The sequence below is a fragment of the Chaetodon trifascialis genome, chromosome 1, assembly GCF_039877785.1.
Source record: "Chaetodon trifascialis isolate fChaTrf1 chromosome 1, fChaTrf1.hap1, whole genome shotgun sequence".
In the NCBI taxonomy this organism is placed as follows: Eukaryota; Metazoa; Chordata; class Actinopteri; order Chaetodontiformes; family Chaetodontidae; genus Chaetodon; species Chaetodon trifascialis.
Window position 1 is genome coordinate 28,765,399 of NC_092056.1, and position 22,545 is coordinate 28,787,943.

A 22,545-nucleotide genomic window follows, 5' to 3' on the forward strand; every position below is an offset into this window, starting at 1 on the left:
TATTTTTTGCAGTTTGGCCACCATTTCTATTGGTTATGATAATAACGTACACACCAAAGATTAAGGATGAATCTGTTGATATTTTTCCTTTCATCAACTCTCATGTAAAGACTAAAATCAAGAATTGAGTAGCAAGTACTGTCGGTCCCTATATAATTTGTTCCTCTGTCACAGACCTCCATAAGTGTCCAAAACCTACTCACACGACATCTGTGAGGCCTCTGTTACAATGTGTGACATACCCTTACATTACCAGGAGTACAGCACTGTGGTTTACTTGAAACCTATCTCGCCTTGTTGCGAGAAATCCTCATTAGTGCACCACATGTGTATCAATGCCCAGCAGAAAATAGTCTGGGCCTAGTGTGACACAGGGTAGAGAGGCTGGAAAATATTGACGGATGGATGAACACGCTGCTAGTTTTGGTCTTTTCACGTTTTGTTGACAAAAATAAAAATACATTATAAGTATTATCATTGAATTGCTAGGATCTAAGAACATGGGGACATTGAAACACACTAAGAGTTTAGCCAGATTATCTAAAATACTGATTGACAGTCCCTCACGGTGACGGAAAATGGTGCACTCACAGCCACAGTAAGAACAGTCGGTCAGCTGAACCAGGAAGTCTGGCTGTAAACTGTGATGAATGTTTCCATGATGTACAGAATGGGTAACATTTTTACTGTCACCTTTGTGTCCACTGCAAAATAAGATTCTCTACCCTTCGGGCTTGTAGACGAGGCTATTGTTGTTTCAATGCTAATGCAATGTTGAGAAAACTGGCAAGCCATGCTGCGCAGATCATCTTGACACCAAACTGTCTAATATAAAAAGGCTAAGAATGCAATGGCCTCACAGTAATGTAAGTGTGATGCAGCAGAGTTACTGCAAATGAACGGAAGGGCAATTCTGAGATCTAACAAATGTGCATTTCCTCTCACAAAACATTGTCAAAGCTGATTTTTTGTCCTGCATTGTTTACTTGCTTCCTCACCAGCTTTCATGGCACACTGCTGCATATCTTGGAACATGACCGCCACCTGTGCATTGGCAGGATAATGTGAAATGAGGCCAACAAAACATGGACCCACTCAGAGAAAAACAGCTCCAAAGTGCTACCAGAGGTCAAAACTGCTCAGGGAACCATCAACCAGAGTCCATTTTTGAAGAGGAACAATTATGAGCTGTAACAGAGGACAGGAGGGGAGGGCTGGGGTGTGTCTGTGAGGCAGTGGTTGGTCCAGTCATTAAGTCTCGCTGCTCAATTACATGCATGTCATATTAATTAGACCTGAGGGACACTGAAGTCCCACTTTCACTTTTTCTTTTTTCAGTTCAAACGAGAAACCATCTTCCTTAATTCTGCCACGTACAATTGTAAATTAAAAGTCAGACAATAATTACCTGCTTTGATAATGAGAATTCCAGGCTAAGTAACAGGTCTTTGAGATAGAGATTTAATTTTGTTTTATCCACTATGCTACACATGCAAGACACAATTTCGAGCTGTTATGTCAGGCGGAGAAGGGGGGCATGAATTATGGATATTCCATTTTATCTTAATTTCCTCAGCCTCTGTCTGCGTGGATGTGAGAGAGGGATGGCATACTGATGAATTCAGTGACACAGTGTGCTCTGCATGACAGGACTGCATGATACAATAGACGGGCTGAGACTTTGACATTGAGAATTTGGTTTGGAAAATGAATCCATGTTTAATTTTCTGTTCATTTAACATTTTTTTCTGTGTTCTTGATGGGTTTCTCAGGCTAGATTGTAGCAGACAAAGGAATGCACTCCACTAGTCAACACGAAAGCGTCAGCATTTTTTTTTCTTTTTTTTAACACTGTGACCCAAATGAACGACATAGTTTCAATTACCATTAACGTTGCCAGGCATATTTTTGGTTGTATATTACATGCATCTGGGTGACTAGATAAGTGAGATTTGTGCCGGTCCCGTACATTCATTCTTCTGCACGGTCAGCATCATTTGCTGCTGCTGATTTCTCCTCGCTGTATGAAAAGACAATCCATCACAGTAAACATGAAGCCTTCACAGACTGAAGCTTCCGTTTTATCATCATTGCACTGTGCTGAGTTTTTCCACATCAGAGCTGCAGTATTCATGTTGCACTCCTGCCTCAAAGACGCCTTCCAGCCTGGATTTTTGCATCCATGTCTTTTTTATTTCAGGCATGTTTGTTAGCCCGGACAGAAGTCAATCCAAGCTGTGTTTGACACTAGAGCGTTTGTATTTTAAAAACAGTCACAAAAAAAGAGTAAAGGTTACTATAGAAACGTTATTCAAGACAACATAAATTGCATGGGCTATAAAAATGGACTAGACCTTCCATGAGGACTCTTAAAATCTGACTAGCACCACAATCACAAGTGAAAACAGGTGTGTCTGAATACGTTGATTCAATACAACACATTCCTGCTTTGAAATATTTAGGCACCATTACATTGATATAAAAGCTCAACCTATGCCAACTTCCCTTTTTATCATTCATTTTGTCAACATGCCTTAAACAATACCTCTGTCGCCGTCAGACTGAATCAATCAAACACCAATTTCTACTTCACTGAGGTCAACTTCCACTCCACTGAGAACCGTTACTTTCTCCTCCAAAGATGCTGCTTTATAAACAATTCAACAAGTAAAATTACAGTCACTCATACAAACAAAAACTAAAAAAGCAGGAATTATTAAACACTTGCCTCGATAAATTGGAATAACGGAACCTAACATGCATAAAAACAAAACGATGAAAATCAAAACATATTCAAGCTGTAATACATGCCTTTGGGCATCGGTGAGTTTGCACATGTACCTCCTTAACTAGGCTGGAGCCTCAACTGTGTTGGATTAAATACATTAAATATTGCAGTAGCAATAATAGAGCTGCCTCACGGTCAATATATGAATTAGACATGTGAATCTTTTCTTCCATTTCTGGTGAGGGATTGTGTGGTTTTGTGAGGTATGAACTTGTCCCTGTATAATGAAAAATCAGACTTGGGTTCGAGCTCAGGCTTATTCCATGAAACCAAAATCACTTCCCTGCAGACACATTTTGTGTCTCTTTAATGTCAGGTTATTTGACCCAAATATTAACGGCTTATAACATTTTTTTTACATAGCTTTCCAACAGTACGCCACTCTGAAAATCACTTCATCATTTGTCTGGACAGCTGTTCAAGGTGTGTGTGTTGGACAGTAGTTATTGCAGCCTCGCAGCTGTAACCCTTTAACACCACACCGGCCTAATCACAGACCACTGTGAGAAGAGACAACTAACTATGGTACAGATGTGCCATTGTGAAACAGTTACACCTTGCTATCCACCACACTCACCTTGAGGTGAAGAAACATGATGAAATACTTTCGTGGGCACAGAGCGTTGTAAGAGCACAGGGTCAGTGTTAATATAAAGAGAGGGAGGGGAGGGAAGGACACGTGTCACTCTGCTGTTTGGAGACCTGGTTGGGCTTCTGGTTGCTGCTGCTCCTTGTTGAGGATGATGCTGATGATGTCCCCCTCGTGCTCCTTCATGTGCTCCATCAGCCGCTCTTTGCTAGTGGACTCAAAGCCACAGATACAGCAGCAGAACAAGAGCACGCAGTATTCCATGCCAGGGCCCGGGACAGGGGGCTGGCCTGTTCGGGGCTGGCTCAGGGACTGAGACTGGAGCTGTGCAGGGTCCTTGGCCTGGGGGCTCGTGGATTCACCAGGCCACTGTAAAGGGTCTCTGGTGGGTGTGGCCTGGCCCCCAGAGATGTCCACAGCCAGGCTGGCCACTGTTGTTGTCACTGATGTGGTTGTTGGCAGTGGTTCCACTGGGCCCTTTGCCTTGTCCTTTGAGGGCTGGACCACAGCAGGACGCTCTGTTACTGACTCCAGCACTGCAGACTTCTGAGGAGCTCTGAGGGAAATGAAGGATGCAATTACCAAGAGGAGTACAAGAGAAGGAAAAGATTATTTCTAATTGCCTGTGTTCTATTTCTGTTTTTGACATTTGGTTGTACAACAGACATGCAAAGTTTACTTGATACTCATAACCTCATTATCCCTTTAATGCAGTGTATATTAAAAGGACAACATTGGTATTGTGTTATATCTTCCACAATGTGATTGAAGAGGACAGTGAACTTGGGATGTACCAGTCTGATAAAGACAATGGGTACTGGTCTGATACTGAGATAAATACCTGGACGGGTATCGGTAACAATGGGGCCAGTCTATGGAACAATCGATCCATTTGAACTCTATGTTGACATCTAAGGGTGCATACTATGTCATGTGTCAGCAATGCACCAGTACTATAAAATAAGGCTGGGGCCAAGAAATATAATAGACATCCCACTAATGGTTAAAACTAGCAAAAAATGACAATTACCAACATAAACCACCATGTTCTGAACAGTGAGGTGTACAGCTTGTTAATTCAACACTGGTATCCCAGTGGTTCTCAGCATCAGCCGATATCCAAATTCAGCTATGGGAATTGAATAAGTGCATCTGGTACATCCAGAGAACGAACACGTTGAAGTTTAACTCTTGCACTTAGCCAATTGAGCTATGCAAAACTGTAGTGCTGCAGGTGGGTCTCACAGGCTACAGTACATACATCTGAACACTAGGGAGCAACACAGCACCGGCACACCTTATACACTGAACACACAACCGACCCAGCACAAGGGACCCCCTCCTCAACCAACAGATCATGTCAAGGCTAGCAGGGGGATGCCATGTCAACGGTTTACACATCACATGGGCACACCTCGCAAAAATAGCTAGCAGAGAACTTATTTTTTCCCCCTGTAATTGTATCATGGATGGATTTGTTTTCCAAACTGGATGCGTTGGCTACCAACATTTAACGACAACCTGCAGAATTTACTCCTTTGAAAACGTCACTGGAGAGTTTGAATATTAATATGGTCAATTTGGAAACAGTGTGTGGACTTGGTAGCCAAAGTAACACATCCGATGAATTTCCCCTTGTGGGACAAATAAAGGTATATTGAATTGAATCTGATTTGCTGCTGATGTGTGTTGACTCTTAGGCGGCTGCAGTCTGGGTGGACCAATGTGGTGTTTTAGGACAATTCCAGAAAATGTGTTTTTTGGGTGTTGTGCGTGTCACGTTTGCCTTGCCGACCTTGTTCATATCTTGGTCTCATCACCTGCTGTATTTGTGGTATTTTCACTCGGATCCACCTGTTGTGCTCTGTTAACTAGCTCTCTTGCTCTCCCTCCTCTTTGTGTGTGTGTGGAGTGTGCCTCAGAATGTACAATGTGTGGGGTGTGCTTGAAATAACTAAAAAACAAATCGTCTGTTCATCTCTCTTGGAAACATGACACTTCGCATCTACTTTTGTGTTCTTGACATTCGGCATGATGCATTGACCTAATATCAACCGCTATGTGCGTGTTGTGTTCAGAGACCACTCAGATGGACGTGTCTACTATTTTATGTTATTTTCTTTTATTGCTGAAAAAAAGGTAATTGCTGTCTAGAGAATGTTTTTTGCATTTCTGAGTTGCTTTTTAGTATTTTTTAATCAAATTGTGGTCCAGGTTAAACAGTCTTGTGGGCTGTATACAGAAGGCCAGAGGTTCCCCACCCCCAGTCTAACCCATACAGTAGTTACCTAAAAGTCCCCTTCTCTTAGAAAGCCCTGCTTCATTTAAATATCTGTCTTCACATACCCTCCTACTCTTAGTGTATATAGTGTTTAAAATGAAAAAATGCTCTGGCTGAATGTGGCCTCAACCCACGGACTACGACCAGAAATGAGCCTTTAGAGCTACGATTTTTTTTTTAGAGCTTGTTAATGCCAGTGTCAAAGAGATGCAATACTATGACACAAATTGGCTACAAATGACAATAACAGTTGGGGCTTTTACTGTTACTGTTACCATCCCAACATTAAGTGAAATTAATGCAGCTTTAGTTGTATTCAAGATCTCTGAAGGCCTTGTTGTTAGTCAGTAAAGAGTTTTCCAGAACCTACGGTGTACTGCCAGGGAATATGCTGGAGATATATTTGCAAAGACATGAAACCTGAAAGAAACTCAAACTAAACTCGAGTTCACGAGTTTACCGGCTGCTCTGGGAGATGGCCTCGTTAATGGCTTTGTTAACTTGCTCGTAGTTGTAGTTCTGGTCTCCGGCATGCTTCCACATGTGAGACTTGAGTGATGGTGGATGACTGCACACATAGCCACACAGAGAGCACCTGGAAGAGAGGGGAAAATATAACATAAACAAAAGAGAGAGGATGAGCAGGAGAGTGAGAGCGGATCAAGTCAAGGTTGATTCAATTCTACTCGTCCTTCTGCTACTTTCTATCATACTGACTCAAGACTCCACAGGGGACACTGAGCTTGAGAGACAGGGAGTGGAGGGAGGAAATAGGATTTGCAGCACACCGGTGAGGTAATTTGTCAAAATAAAAAGAATTATGGATCATGTCTTTATTAACTATTCAAATGCTTGAAGTTGCAAATATCATTTAGGATGAAGAACTTGAGCACACGTCCCCAATAACAGCCGACTGGACAGGATCTTGTGCGAACAGGTGAGTCATAAAACAACCCCCGCTGTTGTAAAAAGGTAAAAGAAAATCAAGCTCTCAATCAGCCAGTACTCATATGCACAACGAAAGTATTGCACTAATCTACAAAGTTTTCCAAATACGCACTCAGAATATACGACTCACCACAGAGTCTGAAGCTGAGCCGAGATTTACTTCAATCAAATTGAGCAAAATCCAAAATCCTGGCAAGTGACTTTTGCCCACTAGATGACATTTTTATCTCCTGAAAAAGAAACCTTCTCTGTCTTTAAGATGTGATCAGACGTGTAATCAGGATGGACCTGCTGCTCAGACAATCCTGTCTGAGACCACCAGAAAAACACAACACTTTTGGACTGTGTGTGCGCGTAGGTGTGTGTATAGCCTACTGGGTAAACATCAAACTTTAACAGCCCGTAATAAACAAAATGAAGTTGTCAGGGGTGTACGACTCAGCCCTGAAGCCATCGTCAGGGTTATCACAGGCTGGCCAAGGAGACTACAGATTTAGAAAACAAAACCTGCATTACAAGTGGGGTTGGAGAGGAGGAGGGTCTAATGAAAATATGCTATTAGTTGCATTATGGGAAGTGTAGGATCCAGGATTTTTGATACTAATGCTGCTTGCACACTTTTTCAGGTGGTCCAAACAAAGTCTGGCGTGGTACGTTAGTGCTACGAAAGCATGTATATACGTATTCTTCATGGTCATGTGAAACATCAGACAGTGAAAAGGAGTTAGCTGTGTGATACACTCGTATTCCATTCTGGATTTTTAGCAGTCCATTCAAAAGTGAGGGAAACCCTTAATATTAAGAACAAAATGCCTTGCTTTTGACCAGTTTTTACCTTTTCACCATTTTTCATGATATATGAGGACACCTGTTTGTCTGGCCTGATATTGCTCATAATCACTTATATCTCTGGGAGCTTTTTTAACACCCAGACCTGATCTGACCTTTTTAATAACTTACTTGTAAAAGAAAGGTTGTGTTGGCCATTTCCACTGTATGGGAGCATGGGCATTCCAGCCCTGCAGGTACTGGTGACAGTATAATACAGCACAAGGATTCAGTGAAGTGGAAGTCTGCAATCAGTGCCTCACTCAGGGTTGAGGACAATTAACATTTTAAGGAGGACAAAATATTCAGTCCCATTCACTTTCATCCACCCACTGAACACAAATGTTGCAATCAGAAGGCCATTTCTCAAGGCTCCAGGCTGCTGGCACCATGACAGAGAACAAATGTGGTGACACACAGGTTCAGACCCACATAGAGATGGAGATAAGATAACCACAGCTTCTCTTGGCCAAGATACTGCTCTTGATTCTCACCTCAGAGGGGCAGCGGTCATTTTTATCATCGCTCTCTGTAAGTGGATGCCCGTTTGATGGTTCTCACCTGTACTGCTCCAGCAGCTGCATGGCCTGATGCTCCTGAGGATGCCTCCTCATGTGACTCTTCAAACTGTTCATATTGGTGGTGGCAAAATCACAGCTACAACACCTGGCAGACGGAGATGAGAGAACGTGGAGATAGAGCAGTTAGTTTAACAAGCCGCCTTTTGAGGTCACTGTGTTGGTTCTTTACACCTGTAGCATGAAGGGAGAGAAGCTAATCACAGCATAACAGAGAGGAAACTACCTCTCGAAGAAAAATGAGAGATCACAGTGTTTCTACTTTGATGCACTTTGGATGTTGGTGTTTTTTTAGTTGATTTGAGGTGAATACTTGAAGTTCAAGATCAAGTTCTTCATTGTCATGTGCACAAGAATACCAGTGAAGCAGTCATTGGCAATGAAAATGTTAGATCTCAGGCACCTTCCAACAAATAAGTATAAAAAAAATATATGTAGAAAGCAAAATCTTGTAAATGGAAGAAAATGTTATTTTCTTGTTTAAGACATAAAATAGTGCAGCTAATAAAATCTCGGAATATAACATAATATAATAATATAAAAGTACTGTGGTAGACAGCTTAGTAATAGTGAAATATAACAATAAACAAATAACATATCAATACATTAATGAAATACTGTACAAGGCCTGCAGACAGAAGCTACACTCACAGCCATTTGCACTAAATTAAAACAAGGCAGAAAACAACAAAGAGCTGCACTTTGACTAACTGAAGTCAAGAACTTACTAACTTTTTCTCCCAAACAGTCTTAAAGCACATTGTTTCAATAGGGAGGAATTGTTCAGATTAGTTTTATATAGACTTTTCTTTTGCTGATATTTTGTAGAATTATTAATCTTTTATAATTAGATTCTTCGGTATGTTGCTCAAAACCCCTTGCCCTAAATGTTTGGGTTTAACTTAGATATTTTAGCTTCTAACAAAACTGTTAAGATAACCCTGATTCCAAAAATGTTGGGACGCTGTCTAAGATGTAAATAAAAGCAGAAAGCATGCAGTAATCTCCTTTATCCAATCATGTGTTCACAAAGTGGTGAACCTCGCTCCATCCTTGCTTGTGAACGACTGAGCCTTTACAGGATGCCCCTTTCATACCCAATCATGACACTGTCACCTGTTACCAGTGAACCTGTTTACCTGTGGAATGATCCAAACAGGTGTTTCTGGATCATTCCACATCTTTCCCAGTCTTTAGTTGTTTCTGTCCCAACTGGTTTGAAACGTGTTGCTGCATCTAATTCAGAATAAGCTGATATTTAAAAAAATCAATGAAGCTGATGAGTTCAAACATTAAATGAATAACAACTCAGTACTTGTCAAAAAGGATTAGCAAATTACCACATTCTGTTACATATGTTTTACACAGCGTCTCAGTTTTTTGGACTCTTTTTGTACCGTTCAATGTCAACATTTCATTCAAGGTTAAGCATGAAAACGCAAGAAGAATGTCGACACAACGGTGACAGAGCTGCCGTATTTACCACAAGCCGATGTCTCTGAGTGTCATTTGGCCATGAAACGTTATTCAGGCATCTAAAGCCATCTTCTTTATTGTCCAAAGCTGAATGTCCTCTTGTTTCCACCTGTCTGAATGCACTTGTTAAAATATTTCTATCTGGATCATCCAATTTTTCCCACCCCTACTTTCGCCTTCATACCACAGTCTAATGGGATAGCTGACCATTTTGGTTAGAACAAGCAATTAGGTGTCACCTGACCTTTTCCACAGCAGAGAGAAAATCTGGTTCTGTGGGTATATTTTGTGTGTATATTTAACCTTTGAGTGCAGGCAGTAGCATACTGTTAAGAAAGCTGACGGGAACACCTGTATGTCTTCACACCTTGGGGCAGCTTTGCGTTAAGGCAAAGGTCGATTAGGCTGATACAGAGTGGGCAGAGAGGTGCAGTGAGGGTGCTGTGTGAGAGAGTGTGACGGTGAGATCCCTGTGCTCTGTGGTCAGAGCATTACCGGGCATGTACTGCCATCTAATGCATCGTTCTAAAAAGACAAGCACAGCACGTCCTAATCTTGAAGTATGGGCACTTGCGTGGGAACAAGCACATAAAAAGCTCGGCTCACTGTCTATTTGCTTAGCTCACTCTGCCTAAATCAGGAACTGAAAGCTGAAAATGCAATACTCTCTGACCACTAATGCTACTACAGACACAGAAATAGTACTGAAAAATGTTCTTTTCACCAGCATTTTTACCACATGGGATTTCAGTTGTACTTCTCACACGAACAACTCCACTTAGACAGAATAAGATAATGTGCAAATCCCTTCTGACATATTCTCTGTTCGCAGAAACAGAATCGCAGTGCAACAGTTAAACATTATAATAAATTAGATTTCTGTACAGTTTTGTACAAGTGAAAGAAATGACTTGAGGCTGCATGTTTGGACAAGAATGATGAACAATACATTTAGCTCCAATCTAATATATGTATTAACAGATTAATGATGATTGATAGATGTTTTCAGTATCTTATTGATATCCAATTCTGATTTCAACATCATTGGGACACTGTGAGGCTCCAGAGAACGATCTGAGAAGAGGACCCTTAAATATTGAGTTTTGTCTGCTCGCAGACCCTAGTTGTGACCAATGATTGAATCTGTTCCATTCTGGTGAAGAATGAAGAAATCTTTTGGATTCAAGCTTTTAGCTGTTACACCTCTTCCCATGTTTTTTGTAGACAGCAAAAACAGGGTACAAATTTATACTGAATGATCAATATGAATTGATTGATATGAATTTACTGAGATTTGTTGTGTTCATTTGAAAGCCTAACATATGGCTGGTTAGTGTAAGGTGTTATGTCCCTGCAATCATGAGCCATTATGAGCAAATAAACACATTAATATTAGGGCTGTCAGTTTAACGCGTTAATTAGATTAATTAATTACGCTGCAAATTAACGCGCTATAAAAATTGACGCAATTAATCATGAGTGGCAAGTCAATGCGCAAGCATTTTAAATTTGGCCCTTTGAGTGACCCGTAGGCTGCAGTGGCAGGTCGCATATTACCTGCGCCACTAGTCAAAAGCAGGGTGACAACAGACATGGATGCGACACCGGAGAGCGAGGCAAGCCTACTTGGACCTTTGAACGGCAAGTTTACTTATAAAAAGAACAAAGACGGGACTATTAACAAGAACGCAGTGATTTGTACCTTGTGTAAAAAAGAATTTTCCTATCACCGTAGCAGCTCCAGCCTGAATTATCATTTAAACACTAAACATGTAGTTGCTGCTAGTGCCGCTAGTGCTACCGTGAGCTCACTTCGCCAACCCACACTTGCTGAGTTAGGAAAACGAATGAGCAAAGCCACGACAGAAAAACTGACAAACTCAATCGCAAAGTGGGTTGCTGCTGATTGCAGGCCGATTTCAATCGTGGAAGACGAGGGCCTAAAAGAGGCGTTTCAGATAGCGTCATCTGAATTTCATTTATGAAGCACACTTCACCAATAAAAATGTGGATATCAAATCTTCTCTTCTTGGTGTATTCAATTGATTAGTCATGCACTACAATTTTGTAATGTCCTAGAATTCAAATTCTTTATTTGGGGACCTTTAGCAGATATGAGATTAAAATGCGATTAATTAGATTAATTAAATTAAGTCTGGAAATTAAATTTATATCAGATAAGAAATATGCAACCAGTCTTCAAAAAAGACTGTTGTAGCATTAACATGTTCAAACAATAAAACACAATATGTAAGCAAAATAAATAAAAGGAGCAACTGGACCAGATTTTAAACTGTCAGAGTTACATTTTGTTGTTTGTAAAAAACAAACAAAAAAATGCAGCACTTTTAAAGTAGCAAGAGACTAGTGCACAAACACTATTGAGTATAAAGCTACAGTTTGTGCTATTTATTAATGCTATTGTCACATCAGGCTGGACTGGAAACACTGCAATTAGAACAATAACATCGCAAAATATACTGTATTATATCTACAGTGCACAGAGGCCAAGCTTATGGATATTGTTCACCATTGAAGCATATGGTGAGAAAACCATTTCTGTAATTAGCTTCTGTTATTGAAACAAATTCAAAATGCTAATGAACCCAAACACGACACCAGTTGCTCCAAGTTGCTGCAAGATCCCTGCAAGACTTTCAGAGGCCTTTAGTTTAATCAGTTCTGTCATTTCAGGGCTTCACTCAGAACCTGCAGACACTTCAGTGCTCTGAAAGGCTGTGAGTCGCATTAGTACACGACTGAAGTGATAGGAATGCATTTTCTACAAGTTTTTTTTTACTTACCGATAAGGCTTGTCAGAGTTATGAATCCGCCGGTGGTTCCTCACCCCAACGTATGTAGAGCTGGTGTAGTCACACACATCACACTTGAACATCTTCTGCATGCCACACTCTGCAACAGAGGACAAATGAAGCACATCTACACTTTCTGAAAACACTAACAGGAGTCATATGGCACCATGTGGCAACAGAAGAGCAGCGTCTGGGAGGGAAAGCTCTGCTGAGGGAGGACGATGGATGTGAGCTAGACATTTAAATATCCATCTGTCTTCCTATCTTAACACATAATGAGGCCATAAAAACACATCTTACCTTCACCTGTTACCCGCTCAGCTTCCTCCACCATGGCTATGGTTTCAGTGACTGGTGTGAGGGCTGCCACATCACTGCTGAAGCTACGGTGCTCCCTTTCATGATTTCTTAGCTGACTCTAAGAACAGTAAATACACATGTAAGATATCTACACAAAGAAATGACAATGCATGTATATGCCATTTAATTCAAAACAGCTTTTCAAATATACTTCTTTTTCTTTTTGGGCTTTTTTTTCCAATTTGATGGTGTATGTAAGGAGAGACAGGAAAGGTGGAGGTGACATGCAGCAAAGGGCTCCACGTTGGAGTCGAATAGAGGCAATTGTGGTAAGGACACAGCCTTGGTACATGAAAAGTGTGCTCCATAATTGAGGTCATTTCATAAGAAATAAATAAAAAGGAACTATGTGGTTTCAAAATGGTTCACCCATGTATTTAAAGGAGCCATTGGTGGCCTCTGTGTAAGAAAGAATCCATTTAAAAGGCAAAGTAGATGTGGCAGTACTGACAAAAGAGAAAGTTATTATCTTTAATTGAAATATTCTGTGACAAATGCAGTTTGCATGAGTCAGTCCCAGAAGAATAGCTAAACCGTGGACATTTAGTGCAGTGTTGACTGACATGCTCTTATCTTCAGTGATGGCCCATTTAAAAGACCCTCCTACTCACTAATGCCACCTCTGGAGCAGCAGTGGGCTAAGCCGTCACCCTTCTTAGAAACTGTCTCATAACATGATGAACTTGATGAATGATGAATAATTTCTGTCGCAGGTCTCTGCTGGAGTCCCATGATAACAGTGGAATCGATGTTTTCTCCTTTGCTGGTATCATCAAACCAAGGCAAACTGTCACTGCATCAGGCTCTTCCAACTGTCATATTTTACTAACAAGCTGTATCACCTGGCTCAGGTAATTTCACGTGTCTCGTTAGGCCTTAACTCATCTTTACTGTTTGGGTTAGTGAGAAACAAAAACAGATGTTGATGTGGAAGAAGACTCTAACGAATATAACATCAGTGCTGGGGGATGGTGAAACACACACCTGCTGAAATCTGCCTCCACGTGTTGTGACTGGAGACAAAAAGGATGTGTGTAGGTGTTCACAAATATGCACAGATATTAAATTCATAATAACAATAATAAATAAATCAGAACTTGTGAGTCTTCAAAATATTACTCGGGCTAGCTGGCAGTAACAAGTGACATGTTGATTAAAGACCATAATCGCCTGTTTATATGCCTAAATTTACTCTGATTTAAGAGTGGGTGAAACGGATAAGATCCTCCATCATATGTAAGGGCGGTGAAACTAATGATTATTTTCATTAGTGATTAATCTGACGTTTATTTTCTCGATGAATCATTTTGTCCATAAAACGTCAGAAGATAATGAAAGATGCCCATAATAACTTCGCAGAACCAAACGTAACTCAAAGACCAAATGCCCAAAACGCATTATTCAGATTACTGTCATATATGAAAAAGAAAGCATCAATTCCTCACATTTGAGAAGTTGGTGCCAGAGAATGTCTGTCCATTGACTAATCGTCTCGTTGACTCATCGCTTCAGCACAAATCTGCAACTTTATATCGTTTATCAATGTGCATACTGACATAATACATTATTTGAAAATTAATTTGGGATAAAATAACCAGATGTGTCTGCTGACTAATCCAGTTAATTAAGTAAATGAGAAATCACACTGATGATGGGAAAAAATCAGTTCTTGCCCGCAGTGGTCAAATACAACCAGGGATATTAGAAAGATCATTAAAAAGTTTATATTGTCTCACGGTGTATATCCCCAAGTGGCCTTACCGTACTCTGATTAAGTCTGAATCTTCATGTTAACATTCTAATCCTGGTTTCCTTAAAATGTGCTTGAAGAAAAAGAATAACGACATGGACAAAAATGACAATTACAACTGAAGGAGTCCAGTTGTTGGTGTGGGGGAAGCTGTTACACAGTGGTACCAGTGAGCCTGAGGAAACAAAGTGGTGGACTGCCAGTGTTATACTTTCTGGGAAATAAACTAACAATGGCCTTTCACCTCTGCCCGTTTCACTATAATGAAGACCTGTGAGGCTAACTCAGACTACACCACCAGCTACCTCAAAGGACTCCTAAACACTGAATAATTAAAAAAAAAAAGTATAAAATATATATACCACGGAAATAATCCGATTACTGATTTACATACGAAACAGAATCACAATACTGCACGTGTTGACGTCTCCTCACCTTGTAGTGGAAGGCATCTGGGCACAGCTTGCACTGGTACATCCTGGTCTTGCAGTGGTGGATCATATGGCTCTCCAGGTCCTTACTGTCCGAGGCAATGTGCTCACAGATGGGACACTGGTACGGCTGCCTCTGCCTGTGTACCCGTAGGTGCTGTTTAATGTAACCCTTATTGCCGCTGCTGTAGCGGCACAGACGGCACCGGTATGGCCTTTCACTGCCGGGTATGTAGTCCACCAGACCACCATCCGGAGAGGCAACCAACCCGTCCATTGCTGGTATGAAACTCCCAGCTCCGTTCCCTGTGACCACACCGGCTACGGCTCCGTTTTGGAACTGTGCATTATCCTGAAGCTCTTTTAAGATATCCTCATCTGAAGCATTCTGGTCCGAGCGCTCTCGAAGTCTTTCAATGACGGTGAGCAGTGACAGGCTGATCCCGGCTTTAGTGGCCGGGCCCTCCTCGTCTCCCTCCCCCAGACCCAAATCTTCCTCTCTGCCCTTGCCATGAAGCTCCAAGTCCAACAGAGCTTCTGTTGTTCCTGCATCAGAAGCCTTCTGTCCAGCTGCAGTCACCTCTACAAATTTCTGGCCTGTGTTTTGGCTCTGTGCCTGGGCTGCAACGGTCTTCAGACTTACCTTCGTGCTGGACGTGGGGAGCTCAGGGGTCCTCATAGGCATAGCTACTAGGGCCTCAGCAGCCAGAGAGTGCAGGCGGAGAGACTCTGAGTGTGTCCTCTTGCGACCAGCAGGGGGAATGTTTTCATCCCGGGGAGAGTGACTACTTGTAGCGACAGAGGATTTAATATTAGTTCCTACAGGCTGGCTGTCAGTAGCGCTGCTGCCAGGGACCACCTCATCCTTCACTGCTCCCACACGGTCCTGCTCTTCCTCCTCTGTATCCAGTAGGCCCTTGTCCCTGTCCACATCTGGGCTGAGAAGGAGAGGGTTAGTCGTCATGACTGAATCCTCAGCTGAAGGAAGGCGTTCTACAATCACGTTGATATGGCCGGCACTGTTGGGACTGCTGTTGATAATCTTCTGAGCTGAAGACAGTAAGCTGTCCCTGACAGAGGTGGTATCATGGTGACTATCAATCTCCATCTCAGACTCTGCCTCCGTTGTCACCTGCACCTCCACCACGGGCTCCTCCGAGGTCAGGTCTTTGATGGGGTACACGCTTTCTTCCTCTTCCTCTGCTGCTTTTGGACTTTCATTGAGATTAGACACTGGATGAGTCAACACATCCTGTTTGCTCTCAACAGCCAATGGAGCAGCAAACAGCTGAAGTTTAAAGGCAGTGGGCAGCTTTTGCAGGCTTTTATCTTGAACGACTGGGGAAAGAACGACTATTTCCTCTCTGGATCCAGCAGCATTAGCTACAGCCTGGGCCTCTCTCCTTATGGAAGTCCCATCTTCATCTTCGAAGATGGGGTAAGAGCAGTCGACCAGGCCAGCGTGCTTCCAAGCATGTGTCTTGAGCATTCGCTGCTGGCTGCACACATAGCTGCAGATCAGGCAGCGGTATAAACCATACTCCTCATAGCTATACCACTTCTTCTGTGGTAACACCTTGGAAACATCCACTGAGCTTTTGATCACCTCACTTCCTATACCACCACTGCTCCCAATCCAGTCCCCATCTTGCTTTCTTGAAACCTCGTCCGTGTCCTCACTGCAGGTATCCGACAGAGTGGAATTCCTCTTCAAGCTGTTGCTGTTGTTGAAGTGCAGCCTGACATGCGCCTCCAGCTGCCCCTGGTCTCTGGAGGTAAAGTGACACTCCGAGCACATGAGGATGAGGTCACTGTGAGGCTCATTGTGTTGCTTCAGGTGCTCTTTCAGCAGGGGCAGCGTTTGGGAGAGATAGGGGCACAGGCTGCACTGATAGCATGTCACCGTTCGCTTGCGGTCGCTGCTGTTCGGGTTTCCAGCTACTTCTTCCACCGTGGAGGCGATGTTGTTGTTGTTACTGTCACCCGAGACAGGTGAAGAAAGAGCGCCTTCAGCCATTCTGTTATCTAATCTTGCCTCCTCTACACTTTCCCGCTCCTTACAGTTACTCCTAATTTTTTTATAGGGAGAGCCTCCTCTGCTCCCCCTCGCCCCCTCCACACCTCCTCCTCCCCCTACGAAAGGGGCCTGTTGGATTGCTCTTTTCTGTCCTGCCAAAGTGCAGTGGTGCTGGGGCCGCTTCTCCACAATTTTGCTGAGCTTCTCAATGACCTGGATAAGAGAATCTGCAGCTTGTTTCTGCTGGAAAATCTGGGCGGTCTCCTCCTCTACCGCTTTCTGCATTTGGGCTTGAGAGAAGGATCCCACTGCTGGTGGCGTGGGGGATGAAGATGAGGCACTGGAGGAGTGTGTGAGGAGTACAGCTACATTGCTGATCTCCTCCATGACCTGGAAGATAGCAGGGAACAAAGAAAGGAGTGTGTTAACTGGTTGGTGCTATATGGTACATTCAATTGAAACAGGTGTGATCCCTTTTCCTATTTTCCCTTCAATTATTGTCATACATTTGAAATATAGAGCAGTGATGGTGACATAATTAGCACTGACATTGCCATACTACTCAATAAGGGAATGATAAAGGATGAAATAAAGACATTGCACATTGTCCAGTGAACTGTATGATGAGTAATAAAGCATTTATACTTGTTCTAATGCATGTGACAGCATTCCTAGTTAAACAGTCTGCTTTAGAAAGCAAAACAATTTACAATTGTCTATTAAAAAAGTTTTGTTTTTGTTTAAGCCAAAAACTAAATAAACAACTGACCATACTTAGACTTTGTACAGCGGTATTTAATAAGGGTCAAGTGATGGGATTGACGGTTATGTAGAAAAGAAAAGACCTCCATGAAAAATGTGAAAGCTTAACTCTTTCATGATAAGCCCAGTAGGCTTTCAAACACGTGCACCATGTGCATTTGTTTACAAACTAGGCTTGAGGGAAATTGTCCAACTCATGTGGTTGAAGTCCTTTCATCTGTGAAAATCCAACACTTTCCTCTTCCTCACTCTCTGACCACAATTCACGTTCCTCTTTCTCCCACTTCTGCATCTGTGCGACTGTATGAAAACAGCAGGATCCACATTTGGAGAAGTACCACGTGCAAAATGTATTGGTTAAAAAAAGCACTGGAGATACATACAAACTGGCTGTGTGTGAGATACTAACACTGGATCCAAGAACCTCTTCTATTTATTTCTGCTTGCCACTTGCCGCAAATATAAAAGCCAGGCCCTCTGACATCTATTTGGTAGATATTTATGAGGCTGAACGTGACTGTGATCAGCGTGGCTTCTCTGTAGACACCACCATGTGCTTTTACCAGTCTCAAATGAGCACCTGCTCTGTCAGGATCTAAAAATATTTCAGCCACTTTTCACTCCCCTTTAAGATGAAGTTGAACACAGTCTCGCAACTCACAATGTAACATCACGTAACCACTTGGCTAACTTTACTGGCTAATGTTAGCTAACACACTGGCGCTGCTACGACTCTACAGAGAGAAAAATATGTAGACAAACACGGAATTTGAGTGAAAGGCAGTGGTGTTAGCTTCACAGTTAGCTTCTCAGCTTGCTGCCTGCTACTGAAACACACACACACAGTCACACGAGTCTCACACAGTGCTAGCAGTTACAGACATGCATGTACAAGGGCATTTTAATGATCTTTCCGGTTAATAAGTGACAGAGAAGCGCGCGGCTGTATTTTCATTCAAATATACTCACTGACACAGAGAGGCTCGGCGCTCTTTGTCCTTAACACATAAAACTCTTCTGTTTTATTCGTTAGCTATAAAAAAGTGGCCTCTCTCTCTCTCTACCACATTGCAAAATGGCGAGGATGGAATATCGGTCACGTGACTTTGAGTTTGGGTCAGGTGACCAACGCGGACCGATGATTGACACGTTGCCTGATGGTGCCTTCAAGTGCTTTTCGAGAAACACTGCGCGAACTTATGTCTGCGGTTTGAGTAAAATCTCATAAATAAAGTGATAATTGCGAAGACAAAACAGGGATACAAAGAGACAACATTAATTTAGTATTGCCTATTTTAGATTTTGTTCCAATTTAAATATCAGAATTCTGTTTAGACATTTTATATGTGTGTAACATGTACGCGGCCTCAACTGCATGTCATTGTGCAAATCTAACCTTGAACCTTGAATCTTGACAATTAAAAGGAGAAATGATGTACTAAACATCTACATCTGCTTTAAATTATGAACACAATATTAAACCATTTTGGCAATAGTGAGCTTTGTTTTTACAAGACTGCATTCTAAATAGAAAACATTGGCCTACTTAGTACTATTCATCATGTTTGAACATTTGCATATAAAACTGTTATATTCAAAAGGAAATGCAATTGGTGGCCATGGCATCAGCTCAGAATGGCTACACTGTGCGAAGCGGCCTGAAAAACTGACTAAGAAGGTGTGTCGGCTCTAATCAAACCTTGGTGACACCTGACACCACCTGCTGAATCATACCTTTAGAAAAGTGCTGTCTGGAATACACTTCAGCATGCAGCATCAAATGGTATGCTGATGTTAGAGGTGAACATCATTCTAATGGTGATAATAACAACAACAATAATACCGATTTAAAAAAAAAAACCCGAATGTCTGGATACCCCTGACATGTTTTGAGATTGGAAAAAAATATTGCGTTAAAAAACTCCCCCATCCTGAACATAGACAAGAGGAGGCAAAATCAGGTAGACCTGACACATTGCTAATTCAACACACACTACTCTTCCACAGCAGAGTAGGTTTCAGTGGAGGGATGTGACTTTTCAACAGCTCAGCACTATCACCTTGTGGTTACTTTGTGGTTGTGCAGCTCAATTTACATGAACAGCGGAGAAATTCTACAATACAAACTCCAGCAGAACAGTACAATACAGTGTCATGAACGTCTGTAACCAGCTTTTACCTAAACCTACCTCAACACACGAACAAAGGAATACTATCTATACTTGCAAAGGAATCACACTGGTCTCATTCCACTATAGACCCAAGAATATTTCTAGCAAAAAAAAAAAATGTAATTGTAAGTGTAAGGTACCAAAAATGGAAAAATACAAAACTAATGAGAAAATGAACAGTCAACGGACACAGAAGTAGATACACAATATCTCATCACTGCATCAGTGGGTGAGCTGCTGATAGCTCACTTCCTGTTCATCACTCATGAGATCACATGAAAGAGGCGGAGTTTGGATTTACAAGCAACATCATCAGAACCATGAGTGCAGTATTTAATATTACATGAGATGATAGGCTGAAACCCCTGGGAAGAGTTGGTGATTGCGGGAGCAAAAAATGTAAACAACAAAACAACAACAAAGAAATTACAAGGGAAAACATGTCATATAAACACACAACTTGAACAGAACATGAAACAGTGGAAAGTAATATTCATTTTTATTTCCCAAGATGAACGAGAGGAGAGGATGAAATGCCTGGCAAGACAAAAATGGATGACTGAATGAGTTTATAATTTATGGAAGCTCATTAACAACCAGGAGTATACATGGTTTGTAGTTGTGCTTACTCTTTTGATGGAGTAGCCTATTTTTTCACACTTATTGGCCTCTTTGAAGTAGTACTCCAACATACTATCTTATAAACGTACATGTTCCATATGTAAGTTTATAGTAGTCAGCTCTGGGGTGAAATAGGTTATAGTAAATAGTACATGGGTGGAACTGAAACTGATCTTTTATGTACACAGTGTTATTAACCCACCCAGAGAGAGATAATCATTTGGCTCATTTTATTTGAAAATAACAACTCAATTCTTCCAATTCTTTCAAGGTGTGAGGGTATTGTAACAGACTTGATTCATACTGGCTGCTATTAAAAGACACATTTTTAAATCTCACCAACAAACATCAAGTCAAATAGCAAAAGGAGTCTCTATGTAATACATAAACCAGCAACCCATTCTTATTCCGAAGGTGTCATATGTTGATCTTTTTGCAAGTCCCTACAAGTCAGAACCTCTCACGAGAGTAGGCAATGCGGTCCGTTCGCGCTCACTCTGACTGAGCCGTTACCACCGTGTTCCCATACAGAAATCTGATATATGGCCATGTATGTACATATATGTGACATATTTGCCAAAATATTTGATGATATATGTACATATATGCAATTACAATATTTGCTTTAAACTTATATTCTGAAATACATGTTCAAACATGTAAAACAGCTATTTCTTTTGAAATATACTTCAAATTAATAACAATAAATGCTCAAACATTTAGTCTAGATATTTGTTTATGACATATATTCCAAAATAACTGTTGACATTTGTTGACTAGATATTTTTGATCACATATATGTTAGAATAAATGTGCAAACATGTAGTTTAGATATTTGTTTATAAAATATATATATTTTAAAAACGTACAAACATGTAATCTAGATATTTGTTTATGACAAACATTCAAAAATACATGATGAAATATGTAGTCTACATATTTGTTCTTTACACATGTCAGAATAATTCTACAAACATGTAGTCTACATATTTTAATGACATACATTACAGTATAAATGTGCAAACAGGTATGCAGCCCATGGATTTTTTGATGCATTCCAAAGTGAATGTTCAAACATATAGACCATAAGTGTTTAAGAGAAAGTATCCCCTATACTTAAGAAGTAAGGCTTATAAAATAAATGCAATTTCATCAATTTAACTAATAGATAAATATAAAGTGTGTGAGTGTGTGTGTGTGTGTGTGTGTGGGGGGGGGGGGGGGGGGGGGGGGCTTGCTTACAGTCTTTGACAATTACACTCTCAACACCCTTAGCTTTGGCTTTTGGCGTCCATAAGGCACTTCATACGAATAGACGAGGCAGGTATAGCTGTAAGGTGCCCAAGAACTTTTTCGACTGGTATGAAATGGTGTGGGTTCGGCATGGATGCAAAAAACTGTGGCGTTTTTCCTCAAAATACTGACCAATGGCGATTCTCCTTTTACTAGATCAGCTATGACAAATGTTTCAACCATGAAAGGACTGTTATCTGAAATCGAATCAATGAGCGATGAAGTTACTCCGTTATGCCTCTGAGCAGCATTTGACCGCGACTGCAACGTGATAGGCTACCTTGCCCGGCATGCTGTGTTCGATTGCACTAGGAACTTGGAAAGATCCGGGTCGGAAATTCCGACTTCCGAGGTAAATGCATTTCATTGCGCAACCTTGGAAAACATGGCCGGCCATATTAAAAAACGTCATAAGCTGTAAGTTGAGGTCGGAGGTCGGATCTTTTCGAGTTTAGAGTGCAATCAAAACTCCTCGCTTCGCACAGGCGCAATTGCAAATATTGCAAATTCCACACTCATTTAGATAAAAGTACATGGAATAGATAGATAATAAACTATAATTATGACGTTAAGTTCACTTATAGAAAACTTAGAAGTATACTTGAAGACTTTTAGTATACTTTAAAGTGAACTTTCATGACCTATTAAGTGGGCTAGAAGTAAATAACTAGTAAACTAGCAGTATACCTATAAGTTCACTTGTAGTATAATTGCAGTACAAAATAAAACTTAGAATGTAAACTAGTTGTTACTATTCTTACAACAAAAAAATACTTAAAGTATACTTTTATAAACTAAAAAGTGGCCTAGTATTATACAACTAGTAAACTAACAGTATA

At 41.2% G+C, this 22,545-nt stretch overlaps 1 protein-coding gene across 2 annotated transcripts; it reads right to left on the bottom strand.

The window, feature by feature from the left end:
• Positions 1 to 1,847: 1,847 nt before the first annotated feature.
• Positions 1,848 to 18,701, bottom strand: znf507 (zinc finger protein 507). Of its 2 annotated transcripts, none has more exons than XM_070965402.1 (7): positions 18,591 to 18,701; positions 14,847 to 17,249; positions 12,602 to 12,719; positions 12,293 to 12,401; positions 7,996 to 8,100; positions 6,119 to 6,253; positions 1,848 to 3,933 (listed from the first exon to the last, which is right to left on the bottom strand). In XM_070965402.1, exons 2-7 carry the CDS (start codon positions 17,244 to 17,246, stop codon positions 3,471 to 3,473), a joined length of 3,330 nt encoding a protein of 1,109 aa, XP_070821503.1. In that variant the 5' UTR covers positions 17,247 to 17,249; positions 18,591 to 18,701; the 3' UTR covers positions 1,848 to 3,470. The 2 variants fall into 2 exon arrangements, with proteins under 2 accessions (XP_070821503.1, XP_070821511.1); XM_070965410.1 differs by having other exon boundaries at positions 3,826 to 3,913; positions 6,096 to 6,253; positions 18,591 to 18,698.
• Positions 18,702 to 22,545: the final 3,844 nt, after the last annotated feature.